We start from the raw sequence: 17412 nt of genomic DNA, 5'->3' as shown, positions 1-17412 counted from the left end.
TTGGCTCCCCCTGGTGTGTGTTCAACTGGACATGAGCAGCCTACCTGGTCACAACCTTATGGTTACTATAGTAAAAGGATACTACTCACAATTACTCACAGCTTGACTAGAAGGGATCCAAGAGAAGTCACAACATTGACCACCAACACCAGACCAAAATTATTAAGTTTTGCTGTTTTACTGTGCAGTCATTGTAATTTGTAAAGGTAAACTTTGTCCCGATTTGGGAAATTGTTTGGGGTAAAATGTTACACTGACTGAATTAAAAAGGGTATTTACAGAACAATACAATTTGAGTATCACACCATATCACAATAGGCTATGGGACAAATACTTCTACAAGCAACTCGGCCCTGAGCCAACATCTCCAGCTGTCCCCAAGTGCCCGTTTATTATTTGTTTATTTTGGAATATTGCTTTTTTTATGTAATTGTTCTGGAGTTTTAATTGCACAGTTGCACACTTATTGAATGTACATGATAACTATCATCAGGTCAGGGGAATAGAAGGAGAGGTCGTTCTATTATCATATAAACGGTCAAAATAAATCAATGGATATTCAGGTTATTGAAAACATGGAATAACATAAATGATTGATTGATTGAAATATTTATTAACAGTTTGTAGATTTACAGTACATTTCAAGCACAAACTCAATACAGAGACAACCTGTACCTGACTGGGCAATAGAATACATTTAATCTGAAATTAAATACTGTGCAGTCTGTGCATACAGCTACCAAAACACATATGATATGTTATGTATCACAAATGTTATAAACCTAAACCTTAGAGTGTATATATACTCTAAGTTATAAACATGGTTATAAATACCAGAATCGATTGCCACGACTGCGTCTATAAAAACGTCCCAAGGGTCCCAACACGACGCTTCTCGACCAATGAGAGACAGCCTCAGTGCCTCACACAGTTTAAAAGTCTACATGCGGAACATACCACTGGGACAGTTAGGGGTATGGGTATCTATTTCGATGATGTAATGTAATGCATACATGATCCACACACGCATGTATTAGCCGGTTAGAAACACCATTCTTTAGTTTTAAACCGGGACATTAAATGTGGGCTTTCTAAATTCTCCAGTAGGCTATTGTTGTAATTTATAATTCGTGGGGAAGAAAGTTTTGTTCCCTTGAATCTCCCACTTGGTAGCTCCCGGTGTCAAAGTTGACGTTGCGTGACGCGCTCGCGCTGCTGCCAGTATGTCATGTCTTCTTTGTTGCTGGTTGCCAGCGCTTCGAAAAAACATCCCAATTTGAAGCGCGGGATTAAACGAAAATATACCCATTTTCCGCACGGGAAGACGCGAATAATAGCCACAGGACTGTAACGGGTATGTGTACCTTTCTCTTGAATACACGTTTATCTGTACTCCGGCGATAAGGAAGCTTTAGTGAACTAATGAATCGGCCCTGCTAAATAAGCTAATGTTAGCCAGTAGGCTAGCTAGCCGGTGTCTACCATGGAGTAGAACTACAATACTCTCATAAGTTGTACCTTATTTTCTTTTGATTCGTGAAGTGAGATCCGAATAAAGCACATGTGGAACTTTAAAGAGAGCTTTATTGTTTTTAAACGTACCATTTGGGTTCCTTCAAATGTTATCTTTAAATGTTAAACTTTAAAAATTCCTTCATTCATTCTACAGAGTGACACATTTCAAGGCCCCAGTTTGAAATAAAGCGTTTAATCTTCCATATTCAAGATACACCTCTTCAACTCTGTCAGTAATACACGAGACGAATGTAACGATACAATTGAATATACCAAATTATGAAGACTGTTTCGATTTGTTTTTGTTAAAACAAAGGGGAAGTGATGTCTTGTTTGGCCATATTATAGTACCCTAGCCTAGTATACACAACACACGATAGCTAACGCGTCTTCAGCTTAATTCATAGTATACAATCCATTAATTAAATATGACGAATTCTATTTTCAGACTGAGACGACTACTGTTAATATGTCAGTCTATAATACGTATCGATGAGGTTAACCAGTTTATTGGCATAGCCATGAAAGGAATAAGTATTCCTGTGGCAATTGCTAATCATCAGAGTTTTGGGTGCAATCCAAAGCATTTGATAATAACAACTGAGGTTAATAATGTTCAAACCTATCTTAGACTTGTTATTCTGTATCATCTCTCGCCATTTCCTTTTCCTTTTTTTATTATCTTTATTTGGTTTGATCAATTTCATTTTGAGCAAGAGTTTATTTTTTTTATTTTTCAGTCAGTTTTGTCTGCTGGCACATGCATTCACTTTCATACACTGCCAGATAATGCTTAGTACATGTTTGTAAATGCCCAAATGGTGTATCACCCAATTTAATGTATCCTCAACATGAATATCAATCTATTTGACAAAGTCAAACCACCCTTAAGATGGAAGAAAAGCTGTATGGATCAGTGCCCTACCCCTCGGAATACCTTCAACAGTGGTGAGTCGTCTTCCCCATCCCAATGTGGCTGTAACGGACACAGATTAATTGCAAACGCTCCTCTTTGAGTGGCCGAGTGTGAAAATGAAATGAAAGCATGTGCGAACAATCGTCCCATGTTACTTTTTTCCCCACCTTTGTTTTGACAGCATAATCATCTTTGATTGTGCTGCATGCTTTTGCTGCTGCCTAGGGGATTTAATTATTGTTTACTACTAGTGTGTTTGGGGGGTTGGGCTACTTAACCTGTCTAACACCAGCAGAGCAAAGAGGAATGTGGTGTCAGATTGAATGGTGTCAGATTGAATGTTATTTTGTGTATATTAATGCAGATGCTGTGTGTTTGTGTGGTGTTATTTCTAATCACCATGTTCTCAACTGTGGATCAGGTTGATGGTGGATGGTTGCTAACTCTTGAATCCCCTTAAACCCTTACATCTGTAGGATCGCTTAATTGATTTTGATGTATTTTTTCAGTTCAAACTGAACGGAAATAAATTAACAATGAATGTAATTAATGTGAAATGCAAAACTCATACTACATCAATAAGGGCCTTTCTCACATTGTTTATATTGTCTTTAGCATCCAAGATGGCCGCAGCACCAGGAGGGGGTGGGGCGGAGGTGAGCGGGCAGGGTCGACATATGCCCTTACTGGGCTGTATTCAAGACACTTGCCGTGTGTCTGACACCTGACTTGTGTCTGAACACAGCTTTGATGGATGTGTTCTCCCCCCTCCCTCCCATCAAACAATAGTGGCCATTATACACAGACACAAGACAGGTGTCTTGAATGTATGAACGCAGCCCACTAAGGCCACCCCCTCCTGTTGCTGCGGCCAAACTAAAACACAATATAAACAATGGGAGAGAGGTGGGGCCGGCCGGGAAAGGCCCTTATTGATCGGTCTATTGTACATGTATTAACTGCTTATGCTACACTTGCAGAGAAGTGAAAAAAGGCATCATGTTGTTAAGAGGCACATCAGCGTGTGCGTGCGTGTGTGTGTGTGTGTGTGTGTGTGTGTGTGTGTGTGTGATGTTTTACTGGGGATCCTTTCCAGCAGGTCCCACTTGTCTTCAGTTTCATCCTGCATTGTGTAGTTATTATTAATGCTCGGATGCTCCTCTGCCTATATATTTTTCCCCCTACTCTCCTACTCCTGGAATAGGATCCAGTCTGCCCAGCAGCTACAGCAAATCCAGGCCCAGTATTCGGGCTTTAACCCCCTACAGCAGCAGCAACCTCACTACCCAGTGGGCCCGGTGGCACAGAACCATAAGCAGCCTCACTACCCTCCGGTGGGCCCGGCAGCAGAGCATCAGCATCAGTACCCAGTGAGACAGCAGCAGGCGCCAGAGAACCGACTGCAGTACCCGGTGCCTGTGGGACAAGCGGAAGAGAGGCCTGTGCCAAACATGGCGGCCAATCCAGGGACGCTTCAGCAGGAGCCTGCAGACCTCACAAAACGTACTGTAATCCTTTTTTTTGGGGTAGTTTTGTTTATGCGATCAAATGGGTATGATAGTGAAGTGGTGTTATGTATAAAGTATCCATGATGAGTATAATGCAGAACAATACGATTCTCTGTTGTGTACAGTTTGTAACAAATGCTGTATTAGTGTGGAATGCAATGGTGATGATTTATTGCTGTACTACAGCCATCAACATAATTTAATATATGAAAAGTCATATATCATGTGCTCAAATACCGATAATGCAGTATGCAAACTGCAAATAGTGCATGATCAACGCACAATGGGTGTAGTGTAAATTTCTGACCGCTAGTCATTGCTGTCTTGCCTCAAGTCATGAACGCAGCTTGCTAGTGCCTGTTTTAGCGCCACCAGGAGGCTGATGCGTTCCCAACATTGCTGGCCCATAATATCCTACCTGACTTGCACTTCTAGTTTAATATCTCATAAACTTGACGAGATTCACTTTTGTGAGATGAAATCCGACAAACCTCAATGGAAAATCTTGTTGCAAACAGGAGTCCTCAGAATCTCTGTGAGAGACTTGTATTTCAGCCCATTGTAGTCGGAGGGGGGTGGGGAGGGTATTTGGCAACACCAATATTTACTTTCTTTCTAACTCCTCCAGCCCCAGCCAAAAAAAGAGGCAGACAAGCACAGCCCAAGGAACCCAAACCTCCGAAGATCCCCAAGGCTCCGAAGCCTCCCAAGGCTCCAAAAGAACCTAAACCGCCCAAGGAGCCCAAGGCACCCAAGGGCAAACCAGGCCCCAAGTCCAAGAAAGCCAAGGAGGGCGAGGCGGATGGCAGCCAGCCGAAGGTCGACGAAACTTTCAAGAAGGTCAGGAGGAAAGTGGATCGTTTCAAAGGGATGTCGGAGGAGGAAGTGATGACTAAAACTCTCCCAGATCTCCTAGAATACAACCTGGACTACGTCATTGTAAGTGAATGGTTGGGATGGATAGCTATAGTTAATCTAAAGCAATGGTTCGCCACTGGAGTTTTTATTGCCGTCTGTCTAATCGGGGGACTTGACCAAGGGACTCTAGGTGAATTAAATCAACAAGTGGAGATACAAAAAACTAGCTTTCTTTAATCTTGATGTCCAGTCTTTAGAAGCAATCAATGTAAGACTTGAGAAATGCTGGGTCCACATGTTAAGAAATACCGCAGGGAATTTGTCAACATAATGTATTACTTGGAGGGTTGAATGAACATGAAATCAGAAAACAAAATATGACTTTCACTTGCCAGCATTTCAATTCTATAAATATAATTCTGTGTAAACATAAGCTAAGCTCTTCGAAACCGCGTAGTTAGAAACACATTGACATTCAGAATGTCAGAGTAATCAATATGGTGTGGGTAGGGTGATGCTACACGTTGGAAGTTGTGGCCCACTTTCTTACTGTAAGACCATTTGATCTGAATGTGTTGTCCTATAACTGTATTTGGTGATGGCAAAGTGCAAGGAAATAAGGAAACTAGGTTTGCTGAGCAAAATAACCTTTTCCAGGATTTGTGACTGTAGTAAAATAATGAATTGTACTGCCTGTTGAGTTAACTCATGTGATACTGTATATCAAGCTAGTGTCTGAGTTGTGTATACTCCATGATATAGAGAAGTAAGACATGGAGTATTGCTCACACAACGTTTAGAAAACCAAGCTGGTGACCAGAGTGTTGCCAATTGGGGTCCCAAGATTCAAGAGGGTTTAGGTTTATTCTCGTATTCATACAGGTAAAAGCAGCTAAATGACTTGGTAGAATATCATGAAAATGAGCTGGGGAAGGTGAACGTATGAGTATGAATGAACCTGCTACAATCACTGTCGAGGTTCTCTTTAGTAATGTCACTGATGTGTAAATGTCTAACTGTGGAACCTTAAGTAGAGGTTTTCATAAAACTCAACACACTTTAACATTTTCAGATTGGAATCAACCCTGGTTTGATGGCAGCTTTTATTGGAAGCTGGTTCCCCGGTCATGGAAATCATTTCTGTAAGTGTCACAAATTGTCATATTCATAAACGTATCCCTTCAACTTAAAGGCAGAGTCCTGCAACGGGTCTTATACCCGCGGATACCCCGTAGGTACCCAAGTTTGACTAAGTTAACGGGTGCAGGGACGGGCGGAACGCGGGTGGGTGGGTGGGTGGGTGACCTTTTTGAATCAGCCCGTACTGCAAGGATGTTATGGACAGCAGCTGGTTCCTTCTCAACAGCTTAACAAGTTAAGTCCATCACATGCCCAAGGAATCGCCAGTGATGTCACATCTGCTGTGCTTAGTGTGCTACTTCCTTGTTTTGTAGCAGTGACATCATGGCCGAATCCTTGCTTCCTTATCGTAGCATTTCACATGTAGTGTTTATTTTTTACAGAAACAGCCTTGGCTCAAGACGGTCATCAGGCTAATCTTATCCTTGTAGTTATATTACGCCATTTAGGTTGAAATCATGATATAAGCAGCAGTAGCCTCATTCAACTACATGTCCCCCCCCCCCCCCCCCCCCCCGTCAATTTCTTGAATGGGGGGTTGTAGAACTGATGATTGACGGGCGGGGCGGGTCCGGGTTTTTTTCCTAGGTTAACTTGGTTAAGGTTGGGTTTAGGCATAGTTTTTGTGAGGTTAGGCATATAACCACTTGTGTGCGCTCCCTACTCCACTCCGCAACCAATCATAAGCCGTAAAAAACACAGCTATCCTGTTTTAGTTAAAATCTTAAAGTAAAAAATATATAGTGTAATAAAGTTAATTAAAATTGAGAAACCTTGGTCGGGGACAATAATTGCTCTCAATTTGCAATAACCAAGTTCCAGATTGAATTAGTCAATATGTTGGTGTCACTTTGTTTAATCAAATGCGACGGTAATGTTTTGTGTGTTTCAGGGAAGTGTCTGTTCTTGTCTGGTTTCACTGATGAGCTGCTCAACCACACAAGTGACACCATCCTGCCTGGAAAGTACAAGATTGGCTTCACCAACATGGTGGCCAGAGCTACTCCAGGGAGCAAAGACCTCTCCACGTAAGTACACCGTAGAAAAGGGATGGTGACAATGGGCTGTATTTTGCGTGTCTTAAGTGCCAGGTCTTATTACCTAACTTGAGTAAACTAAAGACCTGGAGGCGTGATCAATGCCATTTTGGCTATTCTGAGTGGCCAAAGAGCATTGATCACGCCTCCAGGTCTTTAGTTTACTCAAGTTAGGGAATAAGACCTGGTACTTAAGACACGCAAAATACAGCCCATAGTGTCATAGAGCGCCGAAGTCCTCACTCATCCCCTGGTTAATCGTTTTCATATAAGCATTGTGGTCCAAAAAATAAACAAGCTGTCTCAGCGTTATTGTCAGGGAGGTGTCTCTGTATCGTTTGACAGTCAGTCAGTCACTCATATATGATACAGTCTGTTTCTAGCCAAAATGTAACTAATTCAGCAGCAGTAACCATAGCGTTTTCTCTCAGTTGATTCTCCATATCTGAGTCTAACGGCTGGGATGACATGTTTATTTTTTTTGTTTAACAGTTCTTATATGAGGCGGTCTAAAATCCCTCCTATGGGGATTACAATGCAAATAAAGTACATGAATGAACCCGTGGATTTGCGCCCTCTACCGATCTTGACAAACTTCGGTGCTCTATAACAGCAAAGAAAAGGCCCTGTTTGTCTTTTGTCCACATTGTTCATTAACCATAGACTTGCAGAATTATACTTTCTCAAGAGATTAGGTGCTTGTTGAAGGTTAACCCATTCTGACCTGAGATCAGATTCATACGAGGTTTCCACTGGACACACACTGGTCTGATTAACCAATTCTGACCTGAGATCAGATTCTAAAAAATGTCAGTCGTTCTTCGATTTTTCAAAAATAGCAGACCTACAAGCTCGTAGCGCGCCACTCGGTGGCGCGCTATGAGCTTGTAGATCTGCTATTTTTCAATAGCTAAAGCATAACATAGTGCTAACACCAAAATGGGTGCCCGCCCAGAATGGGTTAACAATGGACTTGCACAGGTTAATGGAAAACTAAAACATGCAGTCATGCATACCAATGCATCTGTATGTAGTAATAATAATACTAATATAGATGCTAGCACTGAAATGAGTGAGATAATGTCCACATTTCTGCTTAAGAGAGAGACCTGTAGACCAGGTGTTCCCAAACGTTTTTTGGACCAGGTACCCCTTTTGGGGTAGATATTTTTCCAGGTACCCCCTCATCCTCGCAACACGGATAACAATATATTTACAACCACAAGCAGTGTTTCCTGCAGGAAAGAGCTTTGGCATGGTGCTGGGCACAGGCCGCAATTTTGATTCATTAATTAATTTGATTCATTAATTAATAAGATTAATACATTAAGATTAATTTGTATTATTGCTCTTGTATTGCTATTGGAGACATTGGGGGGACACTGGGGGACACTGGGCAGGCACTGAGGAGGCACTGGGGAGACACTGGGAAGGCACTCGGGGGGCACACTGGGGAGGCATTGGGGAGGCACTCAGGGGGACACTGGGGAGGCACTCAGGGGGACACTGTCTAAATGTATACGTCTAAATGTATACGTCTAAATGTATACGTTTAAATGTAGACGTCTAAATGTAGACGTCTAAATGTATACAGACGTCTAAATGTAGACGTCTAAATGTAGACGTCTAAATGTGTACGTCTAAATGTAGACGTCTAAATGTAGACGTCTAAATGTATACAGACGTCTAAATGTAGACGTCTAAATGTAGACGTCTAAATGTAGACGTCTAAATGTGTACGTCTTCTCTTATGGGGGTCCCTGGCATATCTTTTCAAATGGGGGTCCACGGGCTAAGTAGTGTCAATTTGGGGGGTCCTTGACATGAAAAAGTTTGGGAACCACTGCTTTAAACACTTTAGCACTTTATGAACATGAACAAAATAGATGGGTTTGATTGATTGATTGAAATCTTTATTAACAGTTTGCAGAATTACAGTACATTTCAAGCACAAACTCAATACAAAGACTGTTAACTGTGAGTGGACGACCCAATTAAGCCTTACACTTGTTTACAACAGGGTCCACATTGTTCAATTCATCAAAACATTTAGAGACAAACAAATAGACACTTCTATGTAGTTAAAGAACAGAACAGGAATTTCATCATATAGGAAGCGAAAAGGGAAAAAATATATATATACAGTGAGGGGAACAGGGGGATAAAAGAGAACGAAAGACAGAGTGTAGGGCGCCTGCACACAACACCATGCGTTGATGCCATGTGTGCATATGTGCAGGCACCCAACACCACGTCCATACAAAAACATAGTACAATCCTGATAAAAATTCAGCTTTTACAGAGGCCAGTTTCGAATTGCAGCCATCCGTAGGTGCCCTTTGAGAGCAGTTTTGAAGGAGCCAAGGGATTCACATGTCTTAATGACTGTTGGTAGGGCGTTCCACATTTTGGTCGCATAGGAGCGAAAATAATTTAGTCCCTTGTTTGTGCCGAATCTGGGTTGTACATGGTTTGTTGCACTCCCTCTGGTGTTGTGGGTGTGGACTTCGTTTACATTAAGGAAGTATTTAGACAGGTACATGGGTATCTTGGTGGTGTATCGAATCTTGTGGACCAGACCCATTGCAAGATGCTGTACTCTGTCGTCGACCCTAAGCCATCCCAGCCTGTCAAAGTGGGCAGGGGTGAGGTGGGTTCGGGGGGTGAGGCCAAGTAGGAGCCTGACCAGGGTCCCCCCTGGAACTCCCTCAGGTAACCCTGGGGGTCCCCGGACCCCACTTTGGGAACCACTGCTGTAGACTACAACCTGGGCGGTATATCTACTGTAATATTTAATATAACTTTTCTTTCTCATTACAATAGTAAAGAATTACGTGAAGGTGGCAAAATACTCACAGAGAAGTTGATCAAATTCAAGCCTCTCATAGCAGTTTTCAATGGAAAATGTAAGTAATTAATCAATCATAATAAAGCATTAAGAAAGGTTCATTTTGTGTTTCGTGTGAGAATTTAAATGATGCGTTTTTCCTACAGGCATCTATGAAATGTTCTGTAGAGAAATGTTTGGTAAAAAACCAAAGACTCTGACGTTCGGATTGCAGCCGCACAAGATCCCTGACTGTGATGTGGTAAGTGCTCTTTAACACAATGATAAAATAGAACCACTTCATTACACTTTGACACATTTGTTAGATCATAATCATAGCCTAGAATCTAAGTTGGATGTGTGTTATCTTTATTCTGCTGGATGGATATTTCTGTGCTGCTTACAACGGACCAATATGTCAACGTTATATGTGATGTATCTGCTAGGCATGTAACTCGAATCATGATACGATTCGAATCACGGTACTAGGTTTACTTTTCACAATGTTTTAAATTATTTTCCAGACAAATGATTTTCTCACACACTTTTCTTTCTCTTTTAATTTTATACAGTAGCAAACGACTGAAAACTTGTTTTATCAATTATCTTATAAAGATTTGTGCCCTGTGCTGTGTGCATCACTAGTCAAATTGCGATATAATCATGATTTCATTTTGTCCCCAGTTTGATTTGATTTTAATTGATTTACGATGTATCGTTAACCCATTTTGGGTGGGAACCCCTTTTGGTGTTTTAATCATTAAACGTTATAATTTAGCTATTGAAAAATAGCAGATACGAGCTTGTAGGTCTGCTATTTTTGAAAAATCGTGAAAATATTTATTTATTTAGAAGAATTTTCTTTTAAATTTTGAGGTCAGGCCTAAATGGGTTAACATGCCTAGTGCCACTATCTCTTCCCAACACAGGCTCTGTACCTGATGCCATCCTCCAGTGCCCGCTGTGCCCAGTTCCCCCGGGCCCAGGACAAGGTCCACTTCTACATCAAACTGAGGGAGCTCAGAGACCAGCTGAAGGGAGTCCAGAAAGCCAAGGAGATAGAGGAGGTCCACTACTCCTTCGACCTGGGACTGGCCAAGGGTAAGCTGCAAAAAAGCTCCACAATGTAATGTCCGGAACAAAATGGATGAGGATGTGTAATACTGTAATATTTTTAATAGAATACATTAATGATAGAATACACAGTGACAGTATGTAGGGATGCGGACCATTCATTTCTATTCATAGAAATTAAGTTTCGTCTATAAAATTAGAGGTGCTACAATCAGGTTTTTTGGGACCGATCCTGGTCACCGATTGTTTTTCTCACGATTGCCATGTGTGGGGAGGAAGGGGAGAATGTTTAGGCCTGTCACAAAGATGCAAAATTATATTGTACTATATATCTGATATACTTTTATACCACTTAATTCGGGTAAATTGCCGATCACGGTAATCGGCTGATTACCAATCGGTGGCCGATCAATCGGAGCACCTCTATACAATATGATCACTACTTTTCTATTATTTGGTTGAAGGACATGACACAACTGGTATATTTACACACACACACACACACACACACACACACACACACACTACCAAATGGTTTAGTTACAACAAATATTATATCTAAAATGCCATAATTTTATTACCAGAAATTCTGCCCAAAGAAACGGTAAGGTTTTAGAGTCGGTCTTGCTCAACTCTCTGCTTTTGTACGTGACCTTCAACAGAGGATGCCAAGAGGATGGCGATTAAGGAGGAGGCGTACGACCCCGGGTACGAGGACGCCTACGGAGGAGCATACGCCCCGCCGGGAGACCCTGAGGGAGCAGGGGCACCTCAGACCAACGGTCACTGTAAATTCTCAGATGCTGAAAACACAGGTACAGTACACACTGTCTCTTCTTCAGTCACCAGCTCACAGCACGGGGGGGGGGGGGGTTTAGGGGCTTCTGCCACAGCCATGACACTGAGGAACCCTGTAATGGACATGTCCTGCCATTACATTGGCAATTCAGTAGATTGTCAGTGACTTGACTTGAAAATAGCCGATCTACAAGCTCACAGCACGTCCCAGCTCCACATGTTGTGAGCTTGTAGTTCCGCTATTTTCAGAGCGCAACCAAACATAAAATGTTTGAACAACGATTTCTTTTGTCATTATTTCAGTCGACGAAATAACTGGTAAGCATCATCATTGTTTCTATCATTCCAGGTTCTTCGGACAAGGCAACCACATCTCAAACTGATCCTCCCCCAGAGGGCAATCTTCCAGACATTCAGATAAGCCAGTCTTTTACAGACCAGATCCCAGACATTGCTGGTGGACCCACAGAGGCCAGTGTGTGAGGGGTTAAACCTGGCCTCCAAAATAAGAGCCCTGTCTGTATGCACATACAAAGACTTCAACCGCCTTTGGCTTGTCTGCTGAAAACTTGCTTTTTTTTGTTACCTCTCCCTTCACTGGAGGCAGCACCTCATTTAGAAAGAAGGCCCATCTTCAAATTGTAGATTTTACCCCCTTTTTAATTAGTGATGTAGTTGATTATATACGGTCGGTATACATACAATACATAGAACCTGTAGAGATTTTGCAGAATATTTTCTGCACTTTTCTACCCTTTTGTTAGTAAATACGTGCATGACCTCGTGGCGGTCATTTTAAAATTTTGAAATCAGGGACTAGGTCATGTGTTTTAAACGTTTCTTTTGTGTTAGTACTGTATTGCAAAGTACTGCACTGTGTTGCAGTAGTTTTACTCATAATTACTGCCCTGGCAGTAGAAGAAACGGCCTTTGACTGGTCAGAATTGGTCCAAACAGGAACTTGTGGTGGCATAATACATTGTACATGCAGTACAATATTATAATATCCCGTATTTGAGTTTACCTTTTCGCCAATATCATGTTTAGTAGAACCGTACAAACAATTGAGTCCTGCAAGTACACTTGGTGTCATTTTCAGCATAACTGAGTGACATGCATAAAACAGTTACAAAGTCCTATAATGTGACCGGTCGGTCAGTGAGTTGTGCATTGTGAAAAGACGTCATAATGACAAACCGCTGTCTGTGTCAACATGGTGCAACATGTTATGGTATGGTTACGGTATGGATATAGTGTACCTACTGTACCTTGGATGTGCCGATAATTCATCCTTGGTTGTTAGACACATGACTGGTATCATCAACACCAGCAATCACTCATATTCTGGTAAGATTTCTTATGTGTAATCTACAAGCTGTCTTGGCAAAGTTGACAAAGTTTCTTTTTGGTTTTTATTCTAAAACGATCCGTTTTGACACTTGACTGCTTTTTGATTCCACTTGCCACTCAGGCCTCATGTGAGTGTGTTTGCTCATGGATCTCTGTGATTCTGCAGAAACCTTTTATCAGAGTTGCATAACTCCAAACGGGTGCTAACTATTGTTTTTCCTTTTAGAATTGTTTTGAATCAAGTTTTTAATGTATTATGAAAATGTCATTCACAAGGATGTTTATGGAGCTTTTTGTTTGTTCATTAAAATGTTTTTTTATATAGTGTGTGTATATATTATGGCTTATGTTTACCCTCATTCTACAATTGACCTATTCTATGATTTTAGATATTTTTGAGTGGTGCAACCACTCCCTTACGGAGTTATGTGTGGGTGGCTGCCTGCCTGGCTGGGTATGAGCACGAAATGTGAATGTCTGCTCACGGTTCAATAATGTATGTAGCAATAATGTAATGTAGCAATAATGAGAAAAGCACATTATAGGTAAACTGCTTTTTTTTTGTACATTCCACAGACCAGAAGACAGCACTCTGGCCACGTTCAGGTGTTTAGACATATCTTGTGTTGTGTTTTAAACGGTTGTACCCCTCAAATGAGCACTTGCCCGGTCGGGCAACCCTGAAAGCAAACTCCACCTACGGGGGCAGGTGAGCAACCCTTGGTGTCAATGCCTGATGTACCTTGTTTATAGTCAGGAGCCGTGCAACTGCATTGCATAATGGAGATTTAAAGCGATATACTTATTCATATTTTGTTACATGGTAACCATTATTCACCAACCATAACCATGTATGTCACTTTATTACCAAACATCAATATTCACAAATGTATCAAAGATATGCCATTATCCATTTTAAGAGCATGTTACTGTCCATTCAGCTGTAGTTTACTGCTTTCCGTTTACCTCTGTGCTTTAGTTTAAACTGCCAGATGCTTTGGACAATGAAGTGGAAGTATTATGGTCAAAGGAGGAAGGTGTACTTCTCCCTTCTGTTTACCCTGGTCTGAAGGACAGACTGCTGGAATAAGACTGATTTATCAGCAGTACCAACCTGGGAACCCATTCGGTATAGTATAGGAAAGGAAAAAAGATATAGTTTTTGCCTCTAGGGCACAACAGGAACTCTTCAGTCCACCTCCTCCCGGGTGCTTCTGTGTTTTTAAGGTGGTGCAACCACTCCCTTACGGAGGTATACTGTGTGGCTGGGTGGGTCTGAGCACGAGCACAGCATGGTTGTTTTTCACCACCTGTGCGCAACCTAACACACAAAAACACACACACGCACATTAACTGTATATGATTTTGGGTGTGCCAGTACAGTACAGTAGAGGGTACAGTAGAGGGACCCCCACACGGTAACTGTAATTTCTGAACCGTTTCGGACGTGGGGTGGCTCGCCGGAATCGGCCCGGCCCCCTGGGCCACTCACTTCACACGGGTGTGATTTTTTTTCCTACTAATGACAACACTACATGTTTAGGGCAGTGGTGTTGCCAGATTCGTTTTACAGCAGAGCAGAATCTGCCTGAAAGATTACAAGTATAGAGATTTCATTTCATGGTTAGTAGCCCTAAAGCCTTCATCGGTGTTCTTCATTCTCACTCATTTTACTGAGTGTAATCCTTCTATCTTCACAACTCGAACACTATAGTAACGATCACATGCAACAAGAAACCGCATGCACCTATTCAATTCATTTTGATCTGATTTAGCAATACATCCAGAGCGAAACAAATAGGATTATGTAAACAGCAGGACTGCATGCGAGCCGAGTTGTGCACTCACCCGTTGGCCTGTTTGTCTGTAGCCGTCCACATCTGCCTGTAGTAGTCTCCAACTATGGTCAACAGTCTTTGTACAGCCACAAAACCACACAACATCAGACCAGACGGTTATAAATAAAGATATTGGTCCTACAGGACCTCTTAGTTGAGAGGAACCATTCTGTGTGTCTTACCTTTTAGCCAGTATAAAGGTCAGTTCCACAAGCAGAATACAGGGAAGCAGCAGGTAGGACAACACCTTGACTGGCAGAAACGCTTTCAACTGATCAGCTCCTGTCCTACACGACTCACACAGCACTGACACACACACACACACACACACACGCACACACGCACACACACACACGCACACGCACAGTCTCATCAGACTCATCATTTATTCGTGACACAGTCACACGGTGCCATTTTAAGATTTCCTTATTGTAAAATTTGACTACTAGTGATCAGGTGATGGGAGGAACTGGGCAGTAGAAACTCTGTGACTTCTTACCTTTCTTAACACTGACGGGGAGGTTGTGTATCACCGTGTGGTCCAGCCACCGGTGGTGGTGGTGTTTCTGTCTGCACTGTGTCTCTTCTTCAGTCACCAGCTCACAGCACAGGGGTTTAGGGGCCTCTGCCTCAGCCATGACACTGAGGAACCCTGTAATGGACATGGTATACACCTCATTAAGAAGATAACATGGGTCTAGGGATGAAAATCAACGATTGTAAGTATGTGACTCGTATCTATAGGCCTGCTATTACAGCATACATGAGGTCTTCTAAACACTTGCTGCTCATGAGAGTATGTGGTGAATCTTTAAAATTCATCACAACTACTGTAATACAGTTTTGTGCCTCAATCGTTATTTATTCATTTAAAGTATTTTTAATTTCAATTGATTACCACAACCCTCAATATTGAAATTGAGTCATTCGAAAAGTAGGAAGAGGTCATTCACCGTTCTCTCTCAGAAAGCGAAGAGCGTCCATGTAACCATAGTGACAGATCTCAGCCAACTTCTGTTGAGTTAAAAATTACGTTTGCACATCACTTGAGGCAGTGAGAGAGATGTTTCAACACGGCTAAAGACATTTGGACAAACAAGTTGTTTCTTCTTTTGCCTGCATGGTTTTTTTTTCACTATACGTAGCTAAATTAGAAAAATCTAAAACTAGCTAAACAAAGGGAGCTGCGTGCCAAAGGCTATGACATACGTGACCTTAGGCTCTGGAGGGCAGAAAGAGGTCTTGATCCTGTGCACGTTGCCTGTGTTGATCTGGATGCTGAGATTGTAAGCGTTAACCTCCAGGAAGTTGTGCCGTCCCTCTCTGGGACAGATGTCACTCTCGCCGGAGAAGGGAGCCAGAGTGATGGTGTTTCTCTGCTCACTGAGTGGCATGTTGTTGCTCAGTGCTCCATCCATATACCACTGAGGGGAGAGAGGGAGAGACACACAGCACAATCATGCACTTTGAAGGTTGTCCAAATCTTACGAAAACATTCAATTAGTTTAAAAAACACCACCTTGCACTACTCACTACTCCACGGTATGAGGGAGGAACCATTCCACAGTACACAGGGAAAAAACAGCTGCACATCAGAACCTGTGAAAGGGGACAAAACATTTAGATATATTATAAGCATTCAAGACAGTAAGAGATAAAAATCACCCGTGATTAGGTTGTAGCAGGTCAGCAGCCTGAATTGCCCATCGTGTCGGCCCTGAGTGACTGTCCGCATATGTCCGCCCTGAGACTGGGAGGTCAATTTCCGCAATTCCGCAATTACAATTTCCGCAATTTCCATTTCCACAATTACCGCAATTTCCATTTCCGCAATTTCCGCAATTTCGCAATTTCCGCAATTTCCACAATTTCGCAATTTCTGCAATTTCCGCAATTTGCGGAAATTGCGGAATAAATGAAAAAAAAACGAGTTTTTTGAAATTTTGAAAAAAAAAGTTAGCCTCGTTTCTCATCATTTTGGACCGTGGGCTATAGCCCATATCGTACGGCATACTATGGCACGCCGTTTTTCATCATTTTTGAGGATTTGAAAAAAATGAAAAATGAAAAAAACGGTGGGTTATAGCCCATGTTTTTTTTAATTAAAAAAAAAAAAGTTAGCCTCGTTTCTCATCATTTTGGACCGTGGGCTATAGCCCATATCGTACGGCATACTATGGCACGCCGTTTTTCATCATTTTTGAGGATTTGAAAAAAATGAAAAATGAAAAAAACGGTGGGTTATAGCCCATGTTTTTTGAAATTTTGAAAAAAAAAGTTAGCCTCGTTTCTCATCATTTTGGACCGTGGGCTATAGCCCATATCGTACGGCATACTATGGCACGCCGTTTTTCATCATTTTTGAGGATTTGAAAAAAATGAAAAATGAAAAAAACGGTGGGTTATAGCCCATGTTTTTTGAAATTTTGAAAAAAAAAGTTAGCCTCGTTTCTCATCATTTTGGACCGTGGGCTATAGCCCATATCGTACGGCATACTATGGCACGCCGTTTTTCATCATTTTTGAGGATTTGAAAAAAATGAAAAATGAA

The 17412-nt window shown here is 41.8% G+C and overlaps 2 protein-coding genes across 3 annotated transcripts in view; one reads left to right on the top strand and one right to left on the bottom strand.

Annotated features, from left to right (window-relative positions):
* Window positions 1–1221: 1221 nt before the first annotated feature.
* On the top strand, window positions 1222–13348 carry tdg.1 (thymine DNA glycosylase, tandem duplicate 1). Of its 2 annotated transcripts, XM_080761475.1 has the most exons (11): window positions 1231–1354; window positions 2392–2463; window positions 3636–3934; window positions 4568–4878; window positions 5870–5939; window positions 6830–6965; window positions 9798–9880; window positions 9969–10063; window positions 10731–10902; window positions 11538–11690; window positions 12023–13348. In XM_080761475.1, exons 2-11 carry the CDS (start codon window positions 2408–2410, stop codon window positions 12154–12156), a joined length of 1509 nt encoding a protein of 502 aa, XP_080617601.1. In that variant the 5' UTR covers window positions 1231–1354; window positions 2392–2407; the 3' UTR covers window positions 12157–13348. The 2 variants fall into 2 exon arrangements, with proteins under 2 accessions (XP_080617602.1, XP_080617601.1); XM_080761476.1 differs by lacking the exon at window positions 2392–2463 and having other exon boundaries at window positions 1222–1354.
* Window positions 13349–13673: 325 nt separating this feature from the next.
* Window positions 13674–17412, bottom strand: part of LOC308314612 (patatin-like phospholipase domain-containing protein 2) — a gene marked incomplete at both ends in the record, with an annotated part of 50590 nt that continues 46851 nt past the window's right edge. The window contains 7 exons of the mRNA XM_080762244.1: window positions 13674–13791; window positions 14872–14937; window positions 15044–15113; window positions 15361–15513; window positions 15815–15875; window positions 16076–16285; window positions 16395–16460. Coding sequence (XP_080618370.1) covers window positions 13674–13791; window positions 14872–14937; window positions 15044–15113; window positions 15361–15513; window positions 15815–15875; window positions 16076–16285; window positions 16395–16460 — 744 coding nt within the window. The remainder of the gene's footprint in view (window positions 13792–14871; window positions 14938–15043; window positions 15114–15360; window positions 15514–15814; window positions 15876–16075; window positions 16286–16394; window positions 16461–17412) is intronic.

The sequence above is a fragment of the Protomyctophum bolini genome, assembly GCF_963924005.1.
Source record: "Protomyctophum bolini genome assembly, chromosome: 4".
NCBI lineage: Eukaryota > Metazoa > Chordata > Actinopteri > Myctophiformes > Myctophidae > Protomyctophum > Protomyctophum bolini.
This window is presented reverse-complemented; position numbering and strand designations above follow the sequence as displayed.